The sequence below is a fragment of the Balaenoptera ricei genome, chromosome X (genome assembly GCF_028023285.1).
Source record: "Balaenoptera ricei isolate mBalRic1 chromosome X, mBalRic1.hap2, whole genome shotgun sequence".
Lineage (NCBI taxonomy): Eukaryota > Metazoa > Chordata > Mammalia > Artiodactyla > Balaenopteridae > Balaenoptera > Balaenoptera ricei.
This window is the reverse complement of record NC_082660.1, coordinates 47,629,671-47,650,192: the sequence shown is the minus strand read 5'-3', so window position 1 is coordinate 47,650,192 and position 20,522 is coordinate 47,629,671. Positions and strand designations below refer to the sequence as shown.

Sequence of the window (20,522 nt, the reverse complement as noted above, 5' to 3'; positions counted from 1 at the left end):
AGTTAAGACTTTTAACATGCTCTCATTGGAAGAAGTCAGTGTTAGCTACTTAGAAGGACTCCAGGGAAAGAAGTACAGTTTTCCGTTTTTTTCTTTTCAGATTTAGAAAGTTGTGGACATTTTAGTAACAAGCACTGTAGGTACCTCTTTCTTCGGACTCTTCAGAACAAGGAACCAGGTGAGTGCTGGGTCAACATGGTCTTATTGCTCCCCTCTTATGTCTACAGATGGGGAACAGGATGGAACTGCTGGAAGTATGGATGCTTCTACCCAGGGCTTGTTGGAAGGCATTGGGCTTGATGGTGACACGCTGGCTCCTATGGAGACAGATGAACCTACTGCTTCAGACTCTAAGGGCAAATCTAAAATCACACCTGCCATGGCTGCCAGAATCAAGCAAATCAAGCCGTTATTGTCAGGTGATTCTCTTTCTTCTGCTCCCTTTTAGAGCCTGGTATGGCTGTATTGTTTCCTTTAAGGAAGTTTTAAACTTGGTGGCTCATTTTCAGGTGTCTGCCATGTGACAGGCTCTGTACTGTTAGGGATACAGAGATGAGAGAATCGCTTTCTGAAAGCCAAGTCTACCCCTCCTTTTCTTCCTGCTCACTCTTCTACTACTGCAAATGACCTCTGCTCCTACCATTTCCCTGAAATGTCTCACCGAGGTATCTGTAACCTCCTTGTTGCTAAGTCCATTGGATACTTTTCAGTCCACTTCTCACTTTTCCGCAGCATGATGGTTGACCTATCACCTCCTTCTCAAAATACTCTTTTCTTGGCTTTTGTGGTATTAATATTAAGCCCTCCTGCTTTCCTGTTACCTGTCTGGCTACTGCACTCAGTCTCCTTTTCCTTTCTCTGTCCCTCAAGTGTAGCTGGCAAGTGACATAGTTGATTTGTGTTTTAGTAGTTACTTTGCCAGCTCTGTGGAGACTACAGTAATATGATGCAAGACCACATTAAAGATGTGCACTGGGGACTTCCCTGGCGGTCCAGTGGTTGAGACTCTGCACTTCCACTGTGGGGGGTGCGGGTTCAATCCCTGGTCGGGGAACTAGGATTCCGCGTGCTGTGCGGTGCAACCAAAACAGTGAATAAAGATGTGCACTGATCTGTCTTTGCCATCTTTTGCCCCTTAATGTAAAATCAGTGGGGAACCTATTTTCTGTGTTCTGTACCTCTACCAATTTTGTACATTTGCCACTTTCTGACACCTTAATGTGAAGGAAAATGTAGACAACTCCTGGGAATTGGGGGCTCTGCCCAAAAGCAAGCAAAATATGGCCTTTGGTGTTTCCATTTGTTATTTTAAACCTCCTTGAATTTTATGTTCTGTTTTAATTTGTTTAATTCTGCTCCTTTGTTTTAATTTGAAAGTCTACTGCCGCTTTCCCCAAATTGAAGAAAAATTGACCATCCAAGAAGATGCTAATGTTTATCTCCCCTTTCTTTGTTAGACCTCTGTGACCTTGGAACATTCTGAGGTTTCTGTGTGGGCCCAGCCCATGCTTTTGATGTCTGTTTCTCTATGGTTACTGGCCTTTTGTTTTTCTCTTTTATCCTTGCTGACTACCTTTGAGCCACTTTGCTGTCTATTCACCTGAAAACGGTGGTGGAAAAGTACAAACTTAATGTGTACATGCATTAGGCTTTCAGAGTCTAGGCCCACCCAACCTCCAGCCAGGCAGTGCGAGTATCTGTAGCCTGATCCCTCATTAGGATTGGGAGATCCTAATTTGGATGGATTGGGAAAAAGAAAAGACCTGTTCCTTTCTTCTTATGCTGTATATCTCAGAGCTTACTGAGCTTTTGGGGTACGATATGTGGTACCAGCTCAAGTAGAGCCTATTTTTTTTACAGTGGGTTCATATATACATGTGTATAATTAAGAGATGTGCTTTGATTCAGACCTGGATCATGATGAAATAATGTTTATTTCAGACATGTTGTGACAGCATTTTCATTTGTGATTTTAGGAGTAATAAATATTCACTATAGAAAAAGTACAGAGAAATGTTTTAAGAAAAGCAAGGAAATTACCCAAATATAATGTGTTAAGAAGGCCACTTTTTAAATTTTCATGCTTTTCCTAACAACCTTTTTTCCTTTGGGGACCATACATTTAATGTTATGATGAGACGATACTAGTATATATGTGATGTTCTTTTCTGGTCTAAGTTGTTAGCATTTTTGCCATTTTTAAAGTTCTCTGTAGGCATTTTACGTGACTCCATAATTCAATACATAGATATATCATTTACTTAAATAGTTCATATTGTGTATTGCTTTCTACAAAGGTAGTTTCAGTTTATATCTCCTAACAGTGTGAGTGCTTATCTTGTTTGTCTTTCATATTTATTATATATTGAATGCCAACATACTTCTCAGTCTCCTGCCTTCAAAAGAGGCATTTATTCCCTGCGGAGCTTCCTTTTCAGATATCATATGTAGAGACAAATCCAGGTGTTTCATAGAATGTTTGAGTGGGAGGGAGTAGTCAGTCATTAAAATGTATTAACAGTAATGTGTCTGTTATAATGAAACCATTCTGAAAATGCTGTACAGCCTTATTCTGACTTTTGGGTTCCAGCTTCCTCTAGATTAGGCAGAGCACTGGCTGAGCTATTTGGACTCCTTGTTAAACTTTGTGTGGGGTCTCCTGTCCGCCAGAGAAGGAGCCATCATGCTGCCAGCACCACCACAGCACCAACACCTGCTGCTCGATCAACGGCCTCAGCTCTCACTAAGCTCCTCACAAAGGGCTTATCTTGGCAGCCTCCACCATATACGCCTACTCCACGCTTCAGGTGAGGTTCCGCTTGAGATGCAGAAAGAATCTAATTGGTTCCTTCTCCACTTGAATGCAGAGTGAGCCACTGAATTAGAGGACTTGGAGGTCCCTTGTTTTACTCTTAAATGTGTACCCCAAATACTGTTTAAGCTATTTGTTTTGGTTCTGCCTAGTCTAAAATATAGAGATTTTAAAAGCATTTGTAATCAAACTGCATTCCAATAACCTTGTATTTACTAGTAGGTGGGAACTGTCACCCTTTTTTGCCTTAGAAATTTTAATATCCAAACTAGTCACCCACCTGCATTCTAGTCAGTCTATCAGTCACTTCAGTGCAATGTTAAATTTTACTCTTGGCTTTTACTTGAATTTCCCATTGCTTCTGTGTCTGCCTCAGAGAAGGTTAACTTTTTGCTTTTTCCCTCTTCCAGGCTGACATTCTTCATCTGTTCAGTTGGTTTTACATCCCCAATGCTGTTTGATGAGAGGAAGTATCCCTACCACCTCATGCTGCAAAAATTTCTCTGCTCTGGAGGCCACAATGCTCTTTTTGAGTAAGGATCATGTTGCTTTACAGAGAAGCATTGTTTGGAGTTTGGCCTTTTCTGTGTGCCTTAGCAGCCCACAGCTTTCTAAGCCACCTATCCTGTGACAGTGGGATACATAGGGACAGCCATTGGGTATACCCTTTCACGTTTCAGGAACTAACTGTATTTATCTCCATCTTCCTGGAGGGTGGGATTCAGCCTGTCCTAGGAATGTTTGTAAGGGTCTCTGTTTTTCTTCATTTGGCTTGTAATGTCTGGTACATATTTTTCTAATAGACTTGTCCTTTTCTGCTGTTTTCTCTGAATATGATCATTTTTCTGCTTCTTTTGGTCAGAAGATTCTAAGCTAAGTTTCACTTTAGGGTTTTTGTTTGTTTTGGCTTTAAAAGTAAAGCTAGAAGTGGTAGTAATTTTGCCATATATGCGTATAACAAATACATGTCAATAATATGTCAATAAAGCTGGAATAAAAACCCAAATAAAAGGTAAAGCTCTGTATTCAACATCTTGTAATTACCTATAATGAAAAAGAACTATATATATATATATATGTAACTGAATTGCTGTATACCAGAAACTAACACAACATTGTAAACCAGCTATACTTCAAGTAAAAAAAAAGGGGTGGGGGGTAAAGCTAATAAATGTTGGATAGACTGGAAGCAGTAGCTCCAAGAGGAGGGACTGGGAAGCTTTTGAATGTGTCCCTTTCTCTCCCCATCACCAATCTAAAATACTAATATTCTATCTCTATACTTTCTCTTATTTGAATTTAGAACATTCAATTGGGCTCTGTCCATGGGAGGCAAAGTTCCTGTTGCTGAGGGATTAGAACATTCAGACTTACCTGATGGCACAGGAGAATTCCTAGATGCCTGGCTAATGCTGGTGGAGAAGATGGTGAATCCCACCACGGTGCTTGAATCTCCACATTCACTGCCTGCCAAATTGCCTGGAGGTGTTCAGAACTTTCCACAATTCAGTGCCCTCCGCTTCCTTGTGGTAACTCAGAAAGTGAGTAGTCAGCATTCTAAAACCAAGAGCAATTTCTCATGCCAACTGGGTAGCTCCCACTCTGTTTTGTCCTTCTTAGTGAAACAACTCGATTGGTAGAGAACCACTGGATCCTACTCCCAGATAGGGCTGCCTTGCAGAATGGGATAGAGATCACTTGATAATTTTCTGTGGTGTAAACATTTGAACTGTAAACTTCAGATTGGTACTTCCAGGTTGGGTTAAATGCCCCTTCTCTGTACTTCCTTGGGCTCCCCCCAACCTCAGTACTGCCTAGGATTTTGTTGGCACTGATTGTGGAAGGACCGTCTCATAAGTCTTTGACTTATTCTTCCTGGGGTTTTGAATTGAAACAAAATGATCTTCACACAGCTTTTCAAATGACTTATAGGCAGCCTTTACTTGCATCAAGAACCTGTGGAACCGGAAACCCTTGAAGGTGTATGGTGGGCGAATGGCTGAGTCCATGCTGGCCATCCTGTGCCACATCCTCCGAGGAGAACCTGTTATTCGAGAAAGACTGAGCAAAGAGAAGGAGGGGTCTCGAGGAGAAGAGGATACAGGACAAGAGGAAGGTGGCTCCCGCCGGGAACCTCAAGTCAACCAGCAACAACTACAACAGGTGGGGTTCTGACCTCACACTCCAGGGCCAAGACTTTGCACCGGAGAGTATACTGCTCGTGGGGTTTCTAAGTTTCTTAATGCCTGGTCCTGTTAGGGGATAGGTTTAAATATGTTCCCTCTCTTATTCTTTATTTTCTTCTCCTGAGAAAGCTGGAGAATAGTTTCAGTACTCCTAATAGGTAAAAGATTTGTGTCCTCCCAAGCATATTGTTTAGTATTGGAAGTCTTTTACGTATTCTCAGTAGGCTGTGGTTGCCATGTTCTTTGGAGGCAAACTGTCCTCAGCTACTTTCTCATTAGTCTATGAAGAGAAGGAATATCGTGGCCCAAATTTATTTTCCATCAAGAGCTTTCGGAAACCTTAGTCACCTATAAAACTTTTGTTTTCATTTTTAAATTTTAAAAAATTGGAGGCTAGAAGTGGCGGCGGGGGGGGATGCACTTAGATCCTCACATTTCAGTCTCAAACAGCATTTAGCGTACTCCTCTTGCAATTTGTGTGTATGTATGTGTGTTCTCTTTATATCTAGAGTCCTGTTCAAACATGTCTTCTATATGTACATGCCACTTTTTTTTATTATAATAGTTAAAAGTGCTCACTTAAAGAAAAGTTAGAAATATACTGAAATACTTTTTAAAGGCATTCTTAATATCACCACACAAAATAGTCATTATGTCCTTTTTTTCATCACTTAGTTCTATGCCTAATTTTTACATAGTAACATCATACAGTATGCAGGCTTATACCACTGTCATTAAGAAAATGGGTCTTTTTTACTTCTTAATCATTCTTTTATTGCTGGATATGTTGATTTTCTTATTATTTGATGTTGTAAAGCTGTGATGTATAGTTTCTTTTTCTACAAATTTTTCTGTGCATCTCATGATTATTTCCTAGTTGTAGATTTCCTGGGTCAGTTTTTCAGGCTCTTGTTCTGTTGCCAGTTTGTCTTCACGAAAAGTGGGACCAAGTTTTGCTTCTGTGAGTGTCTCAATCTTTGAATTAGAATAATCTTCCTAATGATAATAACCATCTAGGTGAATTTTCTTAAAGGATGGAATTGAGAATCACCTTGGCTCCTTGCCTCAATGTGTAGCTCTGTGTAAATGGTATGGAGGCACCAGGCAGAAAGGATCATTCACGTTATCTAACTGCCTTAACCTTATAAATGTTCTCAGTTCATATGAAGTTAGGAAAACTTGTTTACGTCTTAAAAGGATTCCTTTCTTTTTAAAATGCATTTGGATTTCTCTTTTACCATGGTTCTGAGATCCTGCCTTCTTTTTGTAGCTCATGGACATGGGCTTCACAAGGGAACATGCTATGGAGGCCCTGTTGAACACCAGCACCATGGAGCAGGCCACAGAGTACCTTCTAACCCACCCTCCCCCGATCATGGGAGGAGTTGTTCGGGTGAGTTGGCTCAAGGGCTCTAATCTTTCAGGGCATTGGTTTGGCTGCTGATGTGCTTTACTTCTCCGTGCCAATATTTTCTTTATATGCTAACTCTCATAGCTCTAGAATATAAGGAGCAGAAGCTTTCTGTCTCCTAGTCATGGAAATTACTGGACTTTGCAGAGGAACTCTTAAATTATGCATAATAAGAAAGTAATAGGAAGGCTCTCTTGTGAGATGCCAAATAGGTGGTCACATTGAAGCTCCTTTCCTATATTTAATTTTATTGTGATTTTTCCCTCTCGTTCTCGTAAGTGACCAGGTAAGCCTAATTGAGTTTGACTCTAGAGAGCAGCATTCAGAGCCCCTTCTCTTCCTCTCTAAAGCTTGAGCACAGGATGTCTGGTTCCTTATGAGTTGTGTGTGTAGTTCCTTGGAGTGTGTATAGTTGCTGGATTTTCTGTTGTTGCTCTTTAGGATCTGAGTATGTCCGAAGAGGACCAGATGATGAGAGCAATTGCCATGTCTCTGGGACAGGATATCCCAATGGATCAAAGGGCAGAGTCACCTGAGGTAACTAGGAAACGGGGCTTCCAAGAGGGCCTGACACATTAATCTTAGTATTTCTATGAACATTCTGCTACTACTGCAGAGTAATTGGTCGAATTAAAGTCTAAACAAAGACATGTGAATACTCATTCATCCCAACCTTGCCATCACTAATCTACATTACATTGACCTGAAGCTTTAAGTGAAACAGATGAAGCATTAATATTTATTGTCAAATAAGAGGCCCAAAATGTCCTTGGTAGTACCCATTAGGCCAAACTTGGCTGTCTTTATTACCTAGGAATCTAGGTAATGATTACTTCAGTTTACCATACCTGCAGAGAATGCAGGGCAATGTCTACAAATGATATTTGTGAGGGGTGATGTAGGATGATGCACCTAAGTTGCCAGTGCTTTGAGGATTGGAGGTGTCCTTCCCCTGTCTTGCCTTAGCCTGTGTGGCTGCCCTCATACTCATTGCCACACTCTAACGAATGTATCACCTGCTTGAGGAGAAGGTAGAGAATATTCATATGGTAGGGCAGATACATTTTTAGAGTCTTCTCACTTTCTTCCTTCCCTGCCTCCAGGAAGTTGCTTGCCGGAAGGAGGAGGAGGAACGGAAAGCTCGGGAAAAGCAGGAAGAGGAAGAGGCTAAATGTCTAGAGAAGTTCCAGGATGCTGATCCATTGGAGCAAGATGAACTCCACACTTTCACAGATACCATGTTGCCAGGCTGCTTTCACCTTCTTGATGAGCTCCCAGACACAGTGTACCGGGTGTGTGATCTGATCATGACAGCAATCAAACGTAATGGAGCAGACTATCGAGACATGATTCTGAAGCAAGTAGTCAATCAGGTAAGTTCTCCAGGGGCCAGAAGAGGGGAGTATGTAAAATGGTTTTCCTGCCATCTATCAAAACCTGATTTCTTTTTTTATTTTTTTAATGAGTATTTTTGCATTTTATTTGATATGGATGTATTCGTTCTTTGAATTCTGTAGCTCTAGTAATCTAGCTCTTTCTTGAGTGTTTTCCTGCAAAACATGAATTAACTGCTTCACACACAAAAAAATATCTTTGAAAGAAAAAAACAAAGCTCTCTTTTTCTAGGTGTCTCTTCTTAGATTCATCTAAAATGTCAAAAATGTCTCTCACTCTTGAGCCAAGTTAGGCCCCCTGGCCTAAATAAATGTTTTTCCCTCTCCTCCTATGCAACAACCATTCTGACAGATGAGTCCCCATCCGAATGAGTAGTTGTGACCTATTGTTTGTCTTTTTTTAAGCAGTGTTTTTCCTCATTATGAAATTAATGTATGCTAGTTGTTGAAGTAGAATAAGAAATAAATTACCCTAAATTCCCACATAGTCAGTTAGCATTTTGGTTGTATTTCCTTTACTGTTTTTTTATGATTTATGTATTTAAATCATTGGAATCTTGTTTTATATATTTTTTTAAGTTTAGAGACAGAGGAAGAAAGTAAGTGTTGTATGTAAACATAACTTTAGTGTATGGAAACATCACAAGAGTAAAAGGCAAACTGAATAAACCCTTTTTCTTCCCCCCACAAGATATGACCAATGTTTAGTTATCTTTAATCTATATTAAGAGCTTATAGAAGTGATTTTAAGCAAACTAAAACCTTAATAGACAAGAGCAATTACATAAAATTCATTACAAGAAATTTTTAACGTGCATACTAAAGCAAGACCAATGTTTCTAACTGGGATTTTTGTTTTCTGTTTTTAATGATAATTCTGGGGCGGGTGTAGTGAAAGATTTTAAGTTGGTAGAACCTTTGTGGGGTTGACTCTGTATATGCACCAGAAAATTTTTAAAAATATTCATTTTCTTTAACTTAGAATTTAGACTTCTTGTAATCTAGCCTAAGAAAATAATTTTTTAGAGGTGCTCCTTTAATAGCATACATCTTCTTTTGATACAGACACCCTATAGTAAATATGTTAATATTTACCCCCTCTCCTTCAGTGAATGTATTTAGAGGTGGAGGGAGTATTTTATAAGGTTGAGAATGTTTTGACATACCTCATCATACTCAATCTACAGTTTTTGACTTGGCCACTTTTCTGCTTTCCTAGGTGTGGGAAGCTGCTGATGTATTGATCAAAGCCGCTCTTCCCCTGACAACAAGTGACACAAAAACTGTGTCAGAGTGGATCAGTCAGATGGCCACCCTGCCCCAGGCCTCCAATTTGGCTACTAGAATCTTGCTTTTAACACTGCTTTTTGAGGTAAGATTTAGACCTTTTGGTCCTTGTGATTCATTCATCAAAGAATCATCAAACACCTACCATTTGAGACATTGAAGAAGGTAAAGAGAAATGAAGGAAATGTCTGCATTTCATAGCCTACAGCTTCTAATAGGCTGTAATGCACACAATTAAGTACAAAATACAGCATTCTATGCCACATGAATGGCATAAACAATTTTATCTGAGTTCAGAGGGGGCAGTATACATCACTTCTGGATAATGAGAGAAGGGCTTCTCAGAACAAATGTTAATTGAATTGGGTCTTAGAGGATTGCGGGATGGGGTGTAATTATAAGAAGGTACTTAGAATGACTACTACAGTTAAGTTGTGGAATATTTTTGGCTTCTCTGAGGAAAACTAACTAGCAGCCAAAGAGTGGGGTAGGATGTGGAAATTTGGTAATAGGTGTCAGATAGAATCTGACTCTTCTTTCCTACCTGGTCAGTCAGCAGATTATTTGAGGTAAAGCGTGCTTTGGCCAGGACATGTTCTTGTTCCAGCCATCATAGGAATTAGGAGGCACCTAACCTTGAGCAAGTGATTCTTCATTCTTAGCTTATCATGTTTAATGGTAAAACCTGGATTTAATGGAGTAAACCCTTGTAGCAACTCAGGAGTTAAGTCCAATATATGTGTCAGTCTGTGTGTCTACAGTCTCAGGGCTTTCCTTTGCGATAAAAGTGGTGATTCTTATTATATAGCACTTGTGAATAGATACTTGTGGGAAATGTTGCAAAGTACTGAATGCTGGGGGTCACCCAAAACATTACAACGTAAAGAAATCACTCATGAGCCCCCCTTTTTAAAAAAATCACAAATGACAGGCTAATATTTTTCTTCTAGTCTTTTTTTTGTACATTTAAACAATTGGGATCAGAGTATTTAGAAAGTTTTGTATTCTTTTCTCTCAGTATTATATTACAAATATTTTCCCACGTCATGTATATACTATTCCATCTTTTTGAGGTCCCCTAGTTTAAATAACTACCTATTGTCGGCCATTTAAATTACTTCCAGTGATTTCCTGTTACATCAGTAACACTTTATGTAGCCCTTGTAAGGGGAACCATTAACTATGTTGCTGTGTTTAATTATTCCATCTTCCTTGGAAGATTATAAAGGTTGTCTGTAAATCAGAAGCTTTTCAACTAGCGTAGGTAACAGGTCTTAATGATATTAATGATACTAGTAACAGTTTCCATATTAAGCACATACTAATGTACCAGCCACTATGTTGGCACAGTGTATCACAATTACCTTGGAGATAGAAATTATTCCCTTTGACCCATGAGGAAACCAAGGCCTAGAGAATTTAAGTAACTAATCTCGGACCACACAGCTGGTAAGTGGTGGAAATGCAATTTGAATTCAACCAATTCTATTAGCATTCACTCTTATGTTCTATACCATGCTAATCCTTGATACTGAGTAGAAGCTGGTATTTGTTTTATTTTTTTTCCTTTGATTAATCAATCAGGAGTTGAAGCTGCCTTGTGCTTGGGTGGTTGAATCTAGTGGCATCCTTAATGTCCTAATCAAACTCTTGGAAGTGGTTCAGCCCTGCCTACAGGCCGCCAAGGAACAAAAGGAGGTCCAGACCCCAAAGTGAGTGACCCTGTAATCTCTCTTGTTTTCATTTCTATTGCCCTGGGGATTGGGGCCCTCAAGCTTAGGGCTTGAATCAGGCAGCTTTCTGGGGCACGTATGGGACAAATCTTGGATACCTTTTGTGGTTTGAAAATTGTGAGGTACCTGATGAAATCAAGATAAGTTTTCCCACGTTGTGCAGGTTTCTGGCTTGCCCAGAGTAAATCATTTCTCCTGTTATAGGTGGATCACCCCAGTGTTGCTTCTGATTGATTTCTATGAAAAGACAGCCATCTCCTCAAAAAGGAGAGCCCAAATGACTAAGGTATGTAATGTGGTGTATGTGGTGAGCAGAACGGCTCAGCTTCTTGAGGCAAGAATAGACCAGAAGAGAATATGGGATAGTGGTAAAAAAATGTAAAGCTCTCTGATCAAGGCATAAATCTCTTGAGGGATCTTGATAGCTAGAGTTTTCTTTTGAATTGGGAGTTAGAAATTTTTTTTTTTTTTTTTTTATGGAGCTGCTGGCTAAAGGGTCTAAGAACTTACCCTGGAAGTAAATGTTAAAGAAGTGTTCTGTCTCCAGAGGAGGAGTGGCTCTTCTTTTATGTGAAGGACTGAGTGTGCAAGGATTCCTCCAAAAGCAAGTGCTCCTTATACGAAAATTACATACGCCACATCATCTTAGTACCTTCCCAGAAACAAGTTTTGTTCCAGTACATCTAAAATGTTTACCTTTTGTGGAAAATAGTTGGAAACAAAAGGAAAGCAGAGCATCACAGGATAAGGGTATAGAGTGTTTTGTGCATATGGAGAGGCTCAGGAATGCGAGGGTTAAGTTATATGAAAACTTCTCTCTTGGTTTGCAAAACATTTTAAATGTCCAATATATTTCTTTTTCCTGGGTTAGCTTTAGCAATGAACACTGATGAAATTACTATTTCTTCTAACAATCAACCTTGTAAGGAAGTACAATGAAACTTTGTATTCTTGTATTTAGTACCTACAGTCCAACAACAACAACTGGCGCTGGTTTGATGACCGCTCTGGACGTTGGTGTAGTTACAGTGCAAGCAACAATAGCACTATTGATTCCGCCTGGAAATCTGGAGAGACAAGTGTGCGTTTCACTGCAGGCCGAAGAAGATACACTGTCCAGTTCACTACAATGGTGCAGGTACATGCTCACTCAATGCCATAAACTTGATTGAAAAGAGGGGAAGGTGCTGAGTATGCCTTTCCACTTGCTTCTTCCTGAACCAGCAGTCCTGACGTGTTATAAGAACAGTATTACCACTACTAAATGGGGTATAGTTTTCAGAGAACTGAGTCTTCTTAAAGCCATGTGTTAGGCCATGAATCTGTGGCAATTTGATACTGTCCCACCCAGAAATGATTTTAAGTGTTCAGTCAAGGATTAGGGAGTGGTTGGGGGATGGAGTCTGCTCTATTGGAAAGTTTATAATTTGCTGTAGGGTCTCGTGTATGCCACTTTCCTTCTGAGGACCTTCAGGCTTTCTCTCTGTAAATGATAGGGGTGGGATAAATTGCCAAGGTTCCTTCCTGTTACAGCATTTTGCTACAGAGTTCCAGCTCCCCCACCCCCCTTACAATTCTTTTTTCGGTAGAGATGTTTTTGTCTGCTTGAATTCCTAGGTTAATGAGGAAACAGGGAACCGGCGCCCGGTGATGCTGACACTCCTGAGGGTACCACGGCTGAATAAAAATTCTAAAAACAGCAATGGACAGGAACTAGAGAAGACATTGGAAGAAAGCAAAGAAATGGATATCAAACGTAAAGAAAATAAAGCCAATGGTATGGACTTTTAGTTTTGAATCTTTCAAGGAGTGTCTTACACAAAGCTAGTGTGCCTTTATGGCTTAAATTCTGGCCAGATTTCATCATGAGTGATTTCTTATCCATCAGATTGCTTGGTGACTTAAAGATACACAGTCCTCCTCTTTATGTGCCTTTTCATCTGGTCTTTGAATTGGTATTTGGTCTGTTTCTCTTAATAGGACCCAAGTGTTTGACTGGTTACTTAAGAGGGAGAGGATGGGAGGAAATGTCAAGTTAACTGTCTGAACACTTACTTTCCCATTTATAGATACCCCCTTGGCCCTAGACAGTACAAATACTGAAAAGGAGACAAGCCTGGAAGAAACAAAAATTGGGGAGATCCTGATCCAGGGCCTGACAGAGGATATGGTGACCGTTTTAATCCGGGCCTGTGTGAGCATGCTAGGGGTCCCTGTGGACCCAGACACTTTGCATGCCACCCTTCGCCTCTGCCTGAGGCTCACCCGAGACCACAAATATGCCATGATGTTTGCAGAGCTGAAGAGTACCCGCATGATCTTGAATTTGACCCAGAGTTCAGGCTTCAATGGGTTTACTCCCCTGGTCACCCTTCTCTTAAGACACATTATTGAGGACCCCTGCACCCTCCGCCATACCATGGAAAAGGTGAGTCCTTTTGGTGTCCGATGCTGGTTTAGTGTTACATAGTACCTTGTTCTCCTTGCTCTCAGAGCAGATAGACTTCTGATTCTTCATCAAGTATATAACTAGGTGTTAACAGATATGCTCTGCCCAACAAAATTTCCCAACTGTGTGCTTAGGTGCTTGCTTAGGTGTATGGTAGATTATCCCATTGAGTGACATTTAAAAGGTACTAGAAAATACATTTTTTACCCTTAAATTTACTATAGTGGTAGCTCTTATCTAGAAAGTCCTCTCTAGCAATATAGGTTTCTTGAACCAAAACTTTTTTTTTAAAGTCTTTATTGGAGTATAATTGCTTTACAATGGTGTGTTAGTTTCTGCTTTATAACAAAGTGAATCAGCTATACATATACATATATCCCCATATCTCTTCCCTCTTGCCTCTCCCTCCCTCCCACCCTCCCTATCCCACCCCTCTAGGTGGTCACAAAGCACCGAACTGATCTCCCTGTGCTATACGGCTGCTTCCCACTAGCTACCTGTTTTACATTTGGTAGTGTATATATGTCCATGCCACTCTTTTACTTCGTCCCAGCTTACCCTTCCCACTCCCTGTGTCCTCCAAAACTTGTTAATAAGGAACTAGGATACCCTCCACCAAGTTCATGTTTTAAAGGTCATTCTCTTATAGGAGTACTTCACCCAAGAGCCTGTTTTCCAAACGTTGTGTTTTGGGGTTGTAAAAGTACAGTTGACTCTTGAATAACACAGGTTTGAATTGCACAGGTCCACTTATATGTAGATTTTTTTTCCAATAGTAAACACTACAGTACTACCACAATCCACAGTGGGTTGAATCCACAGATAAAGAACCTCAGATGTGGAGGGCCACTATAAGTTACTCGTCGATTTTCGACAGCACGGAGGGTTGGTGCCCCAACCCCCATGTTGTTCAAGGGTCAGCCGTAGTAAAATTTTTGGAATGTTTATGACTGTGATAAGCTCTTTACAAATATGCATTGTGCACATGAGAAAACTGAGGTTTATTTGTTTATTTTAGGAAACATATAAAGCAGTAGAAGAAATAACAAAGCAATTAGAAAAATAAAAACCTTTATGTCATCAACTTTAAGACATCAACAGAGGGGTTGGGGGCTGACATCTCACCAATAAGGCTTTTTCTCCACAGTACTTTTACAAACTCTTTCTTCTGCTAATTCTTTCTCAACAATCATCAGGTGAATGCTACTGACCTTCACTTTCAATTTCCTCTCTTGGAACATCATTTCCCATGTTGATATATAGTGTTGCTATTTGCATTTTTGTGCATAGCTTTGTCACATTTAAGGTCGTTTTTCTTATAAATGCTTAGAAATTGGATCAAAAGGTATATATTGTTTTTTAGCTTGCTTGCCGGAAAGGTGGTGCCACTTCATGCTTCTATGCGTATATGAGTATATATCTCACATTCTTCAGACAGTTCTTCTTCAGCCAGCCTGTTTGATTTCACCTGACATGAGCAAAACCAAAAGAAGGCTGTTAAAGACAGCATGTACACTGATCCAAGGTCAGGAGACAGCCCAACAGAGAAGAAACAACTATATACAGACAGGATTCTGACTTAAAAACAAACATACTTAAAATGTTTAAAGCTTATACAACTTTTTAAAATGCTATGAAAAAATATAGGTTCTTTTTGGATGACAGAAAACTTTGTAAGCTTAAAGGAAATTTTATTTGGGGGTGTGGGAAACAAAGGAAGATCAGTGGCAGGTTTAACGTATCAAGTAGCAAAATGTAAATGCTTGATAATATCCATTGCAGGTACGGGTGTGAAGAACCAGGCATACTCTTACTTTTGGTAGGATTGGAAATTGGTGCAACCACATTGGAGGGCAATTTGGTACTGTCAGTTTAAGATATCCTTTGACCTAGAAATTCTGTGGCTAAGAATTTATCTGATAAGTAAAGTATGCCAAGGTACATATACAAGAAAGTTCACTGTAGAATTACTTGTAATATCAAGACTAGAGATCTAATGTCCAGCAGAGGACTGAATAAACGATGGCACATAGTGGAATTACACTTTTCTGTACTTAAAAAATGGGAGTTACTTTACGATTGCAGCAGCCTGGCAGGCAAGATGTAGAAGTTGTTATGCTAAACTGAAGAGCATGACCAATTTGGTAAGAAAAGCATTGAGTCCAAAAGATTTTTACCTTTATGAACATAATTCACAAAGCAATAGATCGTGGGAAATACAGTAGAACTATTTTCGTTATACTTTCCTATATTTTCCATGATTAACAAGTCATTTTATGAGAAGAGCAAAAGCATGACAATGTCTAAGCCCTGTGGTATCAAAGCAAACAGTCCATAAGTAGTTTGATATCTCCTGGCTGTCATTATCCAAGACTGATTATTGACTTTGAAACATAAAGAAAGCATTTAATCTTGTTTTTATACACTAAGTGGATGTCAATATTACATATTTTTAGAGTTTGAACCATTCTGGTTTAAAATTGGGATGGCATTTGGGAAGGCTAGGAGCTGGCACTTAAATTTGGGAGCCATAATCTGGATGATCAATGATCTATATACGTTACCCAGTTTCTATAAAGGTCACATATCATCTAGTCTAATAGCTGATAATTTTGGGGGTATGCTGAATGCTGTAACTTTTTTGTAAGCCACATTTTTTGAATTGGGAAGGAATAGGACTTGAAAGACCGAGTGTATCTTTCTCCCAAAGATCAAAGGCTGTCCTCCACTGTCTTGAGGCAGAACTTGGTTGGTATTTTAATCCTTGGTAACTCTTCCTTGAATGCAGTTGTGTTTTAGAAAGTGGTCTTTAATCAGCAGTGTTCTCCCTCTCTTTACTAGGTTGTTCGCTCAGCAGCTACAAGTGGAGCTGGTAGCACTACCTCTGGTGTTGTATCTGGCAGCCTCGGCTCTCGGGAGATCAACTATATCCTTCGTGTCCTTGGGCCAGCCGCATGCCGCAATCCAGACATTTTCACAGAAGTGGCCAACTGCTGTATCCGCATTGCCCTTCCAGCCCCTCGAGGCTCAGGAACTGGTAAGTTTACCCTTCTCTTGGCCTTTGAGACACTGAGGTCTGTGGCTTAGTATAACTCCAAAAATTTTCTGTGAGGAAGCCTATAACTTGGAAAACCTCCTTAGGCAAGCGTTGGGACATTGGCTAGTTGATCAAGTGGGTCAATTCAGGGGTAGTTCAGTAGCTTCTCTGGTCCTTGCCCTGTGGTAGTTCCTGCCAGAGATACCAAGGACTCATTCAGTCTAGTCCTTGCCTTCAAATAACTTAGCTTGATGTGACAACAGTGAATGTAAACAGTGAATGGTTCACAGATAGAGTGATAATTGAGGGACAAATGGACGTGACTTATGTGATACAGTAGGAAGAATCACGGTGTATTCTTGCCAAAAATGTTTGACCTATAATTATGAGGAAACAATTAGATAGGTACAAATTGTGAGACATTCCATAAAACAACTGACCTAGACTCTTCCAAAATATTAATGTTGTGAAAGGAAAAAATGCAAGGATCTCCTAGATAATATCTCCTTTTAGATGAGAGAAAACCACCAACCTTGATGGGATGCTGAATCTAGATAAAGGAGATTTGGAGAAGTTAGAACAGTTACTATGTATTAGATAATATAATTGTATCTGTGTTAAATTTCTTGGGTATTATGGTATTCTGGCTATGTAGAAAAATATCCTTGATCTTAGATGCAGGTAGACATATTTAGGGGTGGACAAATGGTGATTCTAGATGAAAAGTATATGGATTTTTTTGTACTAACCTTTCAACTTTTCTGTGGGGTCGTGGGGCTTTAGGGGTTTTTTTGTTTGTTGGTTTGTTTGTTTTTTAAATTCAAAGTTGGGAAAGGGACTAATTATTTTAGGAGCCCCACCCTGGCTCTGTGCTGGGCATTTCTCATGTATGGTCTCCTTTAATCCTCAAATTTTCAAGAATGAGAAAATTGAGGTTTGTTGAAATAATTTGACCATGATCCTGTAACAGAACTGGATTTCAAAACCAAGTGTCCCCAACTCCAAAGCCTGTACTCTTTTTTTTACTATTTGATATTGCTGTATGAAATCCTCTGGGATTTAGGGAAGGTAAAAGCCAGATTTTCTAGTAGACTACTTGAACATTGTTTGGAAGTGCCCCCCCACCCGGCTTCTGAGTCTTTATCAGTAACCAAATGTAGGTACCCGTTCATTATTGACTGATTTTTCTCTGTCTCACTTTGGCTTAGCTTCAGATGATGAATTTGAAAATCTTAGAATTAAAGGCCCTAATGCTGTACAACTGGTGAAGACAACCCCTTTGAAGCCCTCACCTCTGCCTGTCATTCCTGATACTATCAAGGAAGTGATCTATGACATGTTAAATGCCCTGGCTGCGTACCATGCTCCAGAGGAAGGTATGTAACTAGCCCACCTGAGGAGGCTGGGCACTTTGTTTAGGTCACTTCAACTAACTCATGGCTTAGTGAGCACTCAACTATTTGCCCACTCTCTGGGAATCAAGATGAATAAGACATATAGCCCACTTCTCTGAAGAAGTTAATAGTCATACAGTATGAATGATAAGGATAAGGAGATTACCAGAATCTTTTGTATGAGAGTACATCCCATACAGAGGGAAGAATGAACAAAGATTAAAAAGGAGATAATAAGCAGGTTGAGCAGGTTGAAGATAAAATACCAAGAAGTCTCCAATGTTTTCACTCTCAGAAACAAAACATAGTTGTTGCCCTAAGATCTGGGAACAATATTAGAAGGTGTGGCTAGGCTTCCTGACCTCTGAGACCACCATCCCTATCTTTTGTCCTTAGTTAAGGTGCTGCTTTTAAGTATTGGGAAAGTTATGAATGAATTGCTTGGAACTCAAGTTCCATTCCAGTCAGATGCTTCTGGATTTTATTCAGGACATACTTATTTGATAGGTCCCACAGAATTGCCAAAAGTTCATGAATAGTGCATTTAACAAGTCAAGAAAATCTGAGTCTTTAGTGCTTTTCATCCATACAGCACTCTGATCCTTATAGAGCTCCTTGCTTTTCCCACAATCGCAAAACCTTTACCCCACCTCCTAAACCCTCCCCCCCCAAAATAATAATAATAATAATAATAATTTGGCTATATATAGCAACCATTTATTGACCTCTCACTGTACTAGGCAAAATGTCAGGTATGTTCATTTAAGCTTAGTAGTGATAAGTAAGGACAGTGAAGAGAGTAAATTGCCTGTGGTCACAAAACTAGTGATAGAATGAGGCTTTCAACCATGCTCTCTCTACATTTCTCATTCTTAAATCAAAGCCTAGCAATATTACTGTGTAAACAGCTGTAGCAACTTGGAGCAAAATTGACCAAGCTACCAGATGGTCATTAACATTGCACAGTCTAAAGAGTTTTGTTTTGTTTTTATTTTTCTAGCAGACAAATCTGATGCTAAACCTGGGGGCATGACTCAAGAGGTTGGCCAGCTCTTGCAAGACATGGGTGATGATGTATACCAGCAGTACCGGTCACTTACCCGTCAGAGCAGTGACTTTGACACACAGCCAGGATTTTCCATTAATGTAAGTCAGCTCCAACCTTCTATCTGCCTTCTCCCTTTTCAGTACCTACTATGGGATATAGGGTTATGCCAGGGATATTTCAAAGGTATTAATTTTGATGTATCTATAAATTATCTGTTGCCTAAAAATGAAGATCGGGTTGTCCCTGGGATTTTCTTTTTTCTCCTTGGATTAGAAATGTTTCTTTAATTCATTTTTCATTCTCATCTTCCCCCGTTCCCTTTCCCCTCAATCTTCCAGTCGCTGTTTATAATGATGGCTTCCCACGGATTATAGTATACAGAAGGAAAAGGTGGTTAAAAGATAGACAAAGAGAGTCTATAACATTTACAGCCAGTACCCTGAAAAGGAGTCCTGCCATTTGGGGACAACTGTCTTTGAAATTAATAATGGCTCAGGAGTTTTCTTCCCCCATAGAGTCAGGTCTTTGCTGCAGATGGTGCCTCCACTGAGACTTCCACATCTGGGACATCCCAAGGAGAAGGTAATGGTTTGCTTTTCTCTTTTGTTCTTATTTCTTGAGAAGAGAGCTTGAAGAAACGGAGTGTCCTGGGCAGGCAATAGGGGAATACAGGCATAATTGTCACGTTTACTTGCGTAAGTGAACTTTCTCGGGGGTGTGCTCAGCGTTCTGTAAACAAAAGGTCCATCCCAGTTATCTGAGACCAGATTAAGTCTTTATATTCTTCAGGAATTCAGGAATACATGCAGATCTCCTTAGAGCTAGCAACTCAGGACTGTAGGCCCCATTGCAACCAGCTCCAGAAATTACAATGCTTTCTTTAGGGTCTTTAGAAGACTGCCATTTGATTGCCCCAGTGAGAGCTGGTGCTATAGGCACAACAGTGATGTTAAAGAGCGTCCATTAATGACCAGAGCCAAGTAAATCAAAGACCCTGGGCCCAAAAGCCAGCTTTCTATATCAACATTTCACACGTGCCTACGTTTTCTTATTGGGATCTATTCCATTTCATAGTATATGGCATCCTGGCCCTGCACCCACCCCTCATTATATGCTAAAGTTAATGGAACTGGCCATTAAAAAGAATGAAATTTTGCCATTTGCAGCAACATGGATGGACTTGGAGGGCATTATGCTAAGTGAAATAAGTCAGACAGAGAAAGACAAATACTGTATGGTATCACTTAATACATGGAATCTAAAAAAATAAGCTAGTAGGACTTTGCTGGTGGCGCAGTGGTTAAGAATCCTCCTGCCAATGCGGGGGACATGGGTTCGATTCCTGGTCCAGGAAGATCCCACATGTCGCAGAGCAACTAAGCCCGTGTACCACAACTACTGAGCTTGCACTCTAGAGCCCGTGAGCCACAACTACTGAGCCTACACACCACAACTACTAAAGCCTGCGCGCCGCAACTACTGAACCCACGTGCCTAGAGCCCGTGCTCCACAACAAGAGAAGCCACCGCAATGAGAAGCCTGCGCACCGCAACAAAGAGTAGACCCCACTCGCCGCAACTAGAGAAAACCCGCGTGCATCAATGAAGACACAACACAGCCAAAAAATAAATAAATTTTTAAATATATGTGTATATTTTTTAAAAACTAGTAAATATAACAAAAGAGGCAGACTCACAGATACAGAGAACAAACTAGTGGTTACCAATGGAGAGAAGGAAGGGGGGAGGGGCGGTATAGGGGTAGGGGATTA

General features: G+C 40.1%; 1 protein-coding gene across 18 annotated transcripts in view; it reads left to right on the top strand.

Annotated features, from left to right (window-relative positions):
- The window catches only part of HUWE1 (HECT, UBA and WWE domain containing E3 ubiquitin protein ligase 1), a 141,612-nt gene that overhangs the window by 85,373 nt on the left and 35,717 nt on the right, over positions 1-20,522 (top strand). For 15 of the 18 annotated variants that reach the window (XM_059911631.1, XM_059911630.1, XM_059911626.1 and 12 more), the window contains 18 exons: positions 228-419; positions 2,591-2,807; positions 3,223-3,345; positions 4,116-4,353; positions 4,745-4,975; positions 6,269-6,391; positions 6,851-6,946; positions 7,513-7,782; positions 9,023-9,175; positions 10,675-10,802; positions 11,028-11,109; positions 11,785-11,961; positions 12,441-12,600; positions 12,893-13,251; positions 16,114-16,309; positions 17,518-17,685; positions 18,704-18,849; positions 19,267-19,333. In XM_059911631.1, the coding sequence (XP_059767614.1) occupies positions 228-419; positions 2,591-2,807; positions 3,223-3,345; positions 4,116-4,353; positions 4,745-4,975; positions 6,269-6,391; positions 6,851-6,946; positions 7,513-7,782; positions 9,023-9,175; positions 10,675-10,802; positions 11,028-11,109; positions 11,785-11,961; positions 12,441-12,600; positions 12,893-13,251; positions 16,114-16,309; positions 17,518-17,685; positions 18,704-18,849; positions 19,267-19,333 (3,126 nt within the window). Of the gene's footprint in view, positions 1-100; positions 179-227; positions 420-2,590; positions 2,808-3,222; positions 3,346-4,115; positions 4,354-4,744; positions 4,976-6,268; positions 6,392-6,850; positions 6,947-7,512; positions 7,783-9,022; positions 9,176-10,674; positions 10,803-11,027; positions 11,110-11,784; positions 11,962-12,440; positions 12,601-12,892; positions 13,252-16,113; positions 16,310-17,517; positions 17,686-18,703; positions 18,850-19,266; positions 19,334-20,522 lie in introns of all 18 variants that reach the window. The other 3 variants (XM_059911638.1, XM_059911637.1, XM_059911625.1) reach the window with 2 other exon arrangements.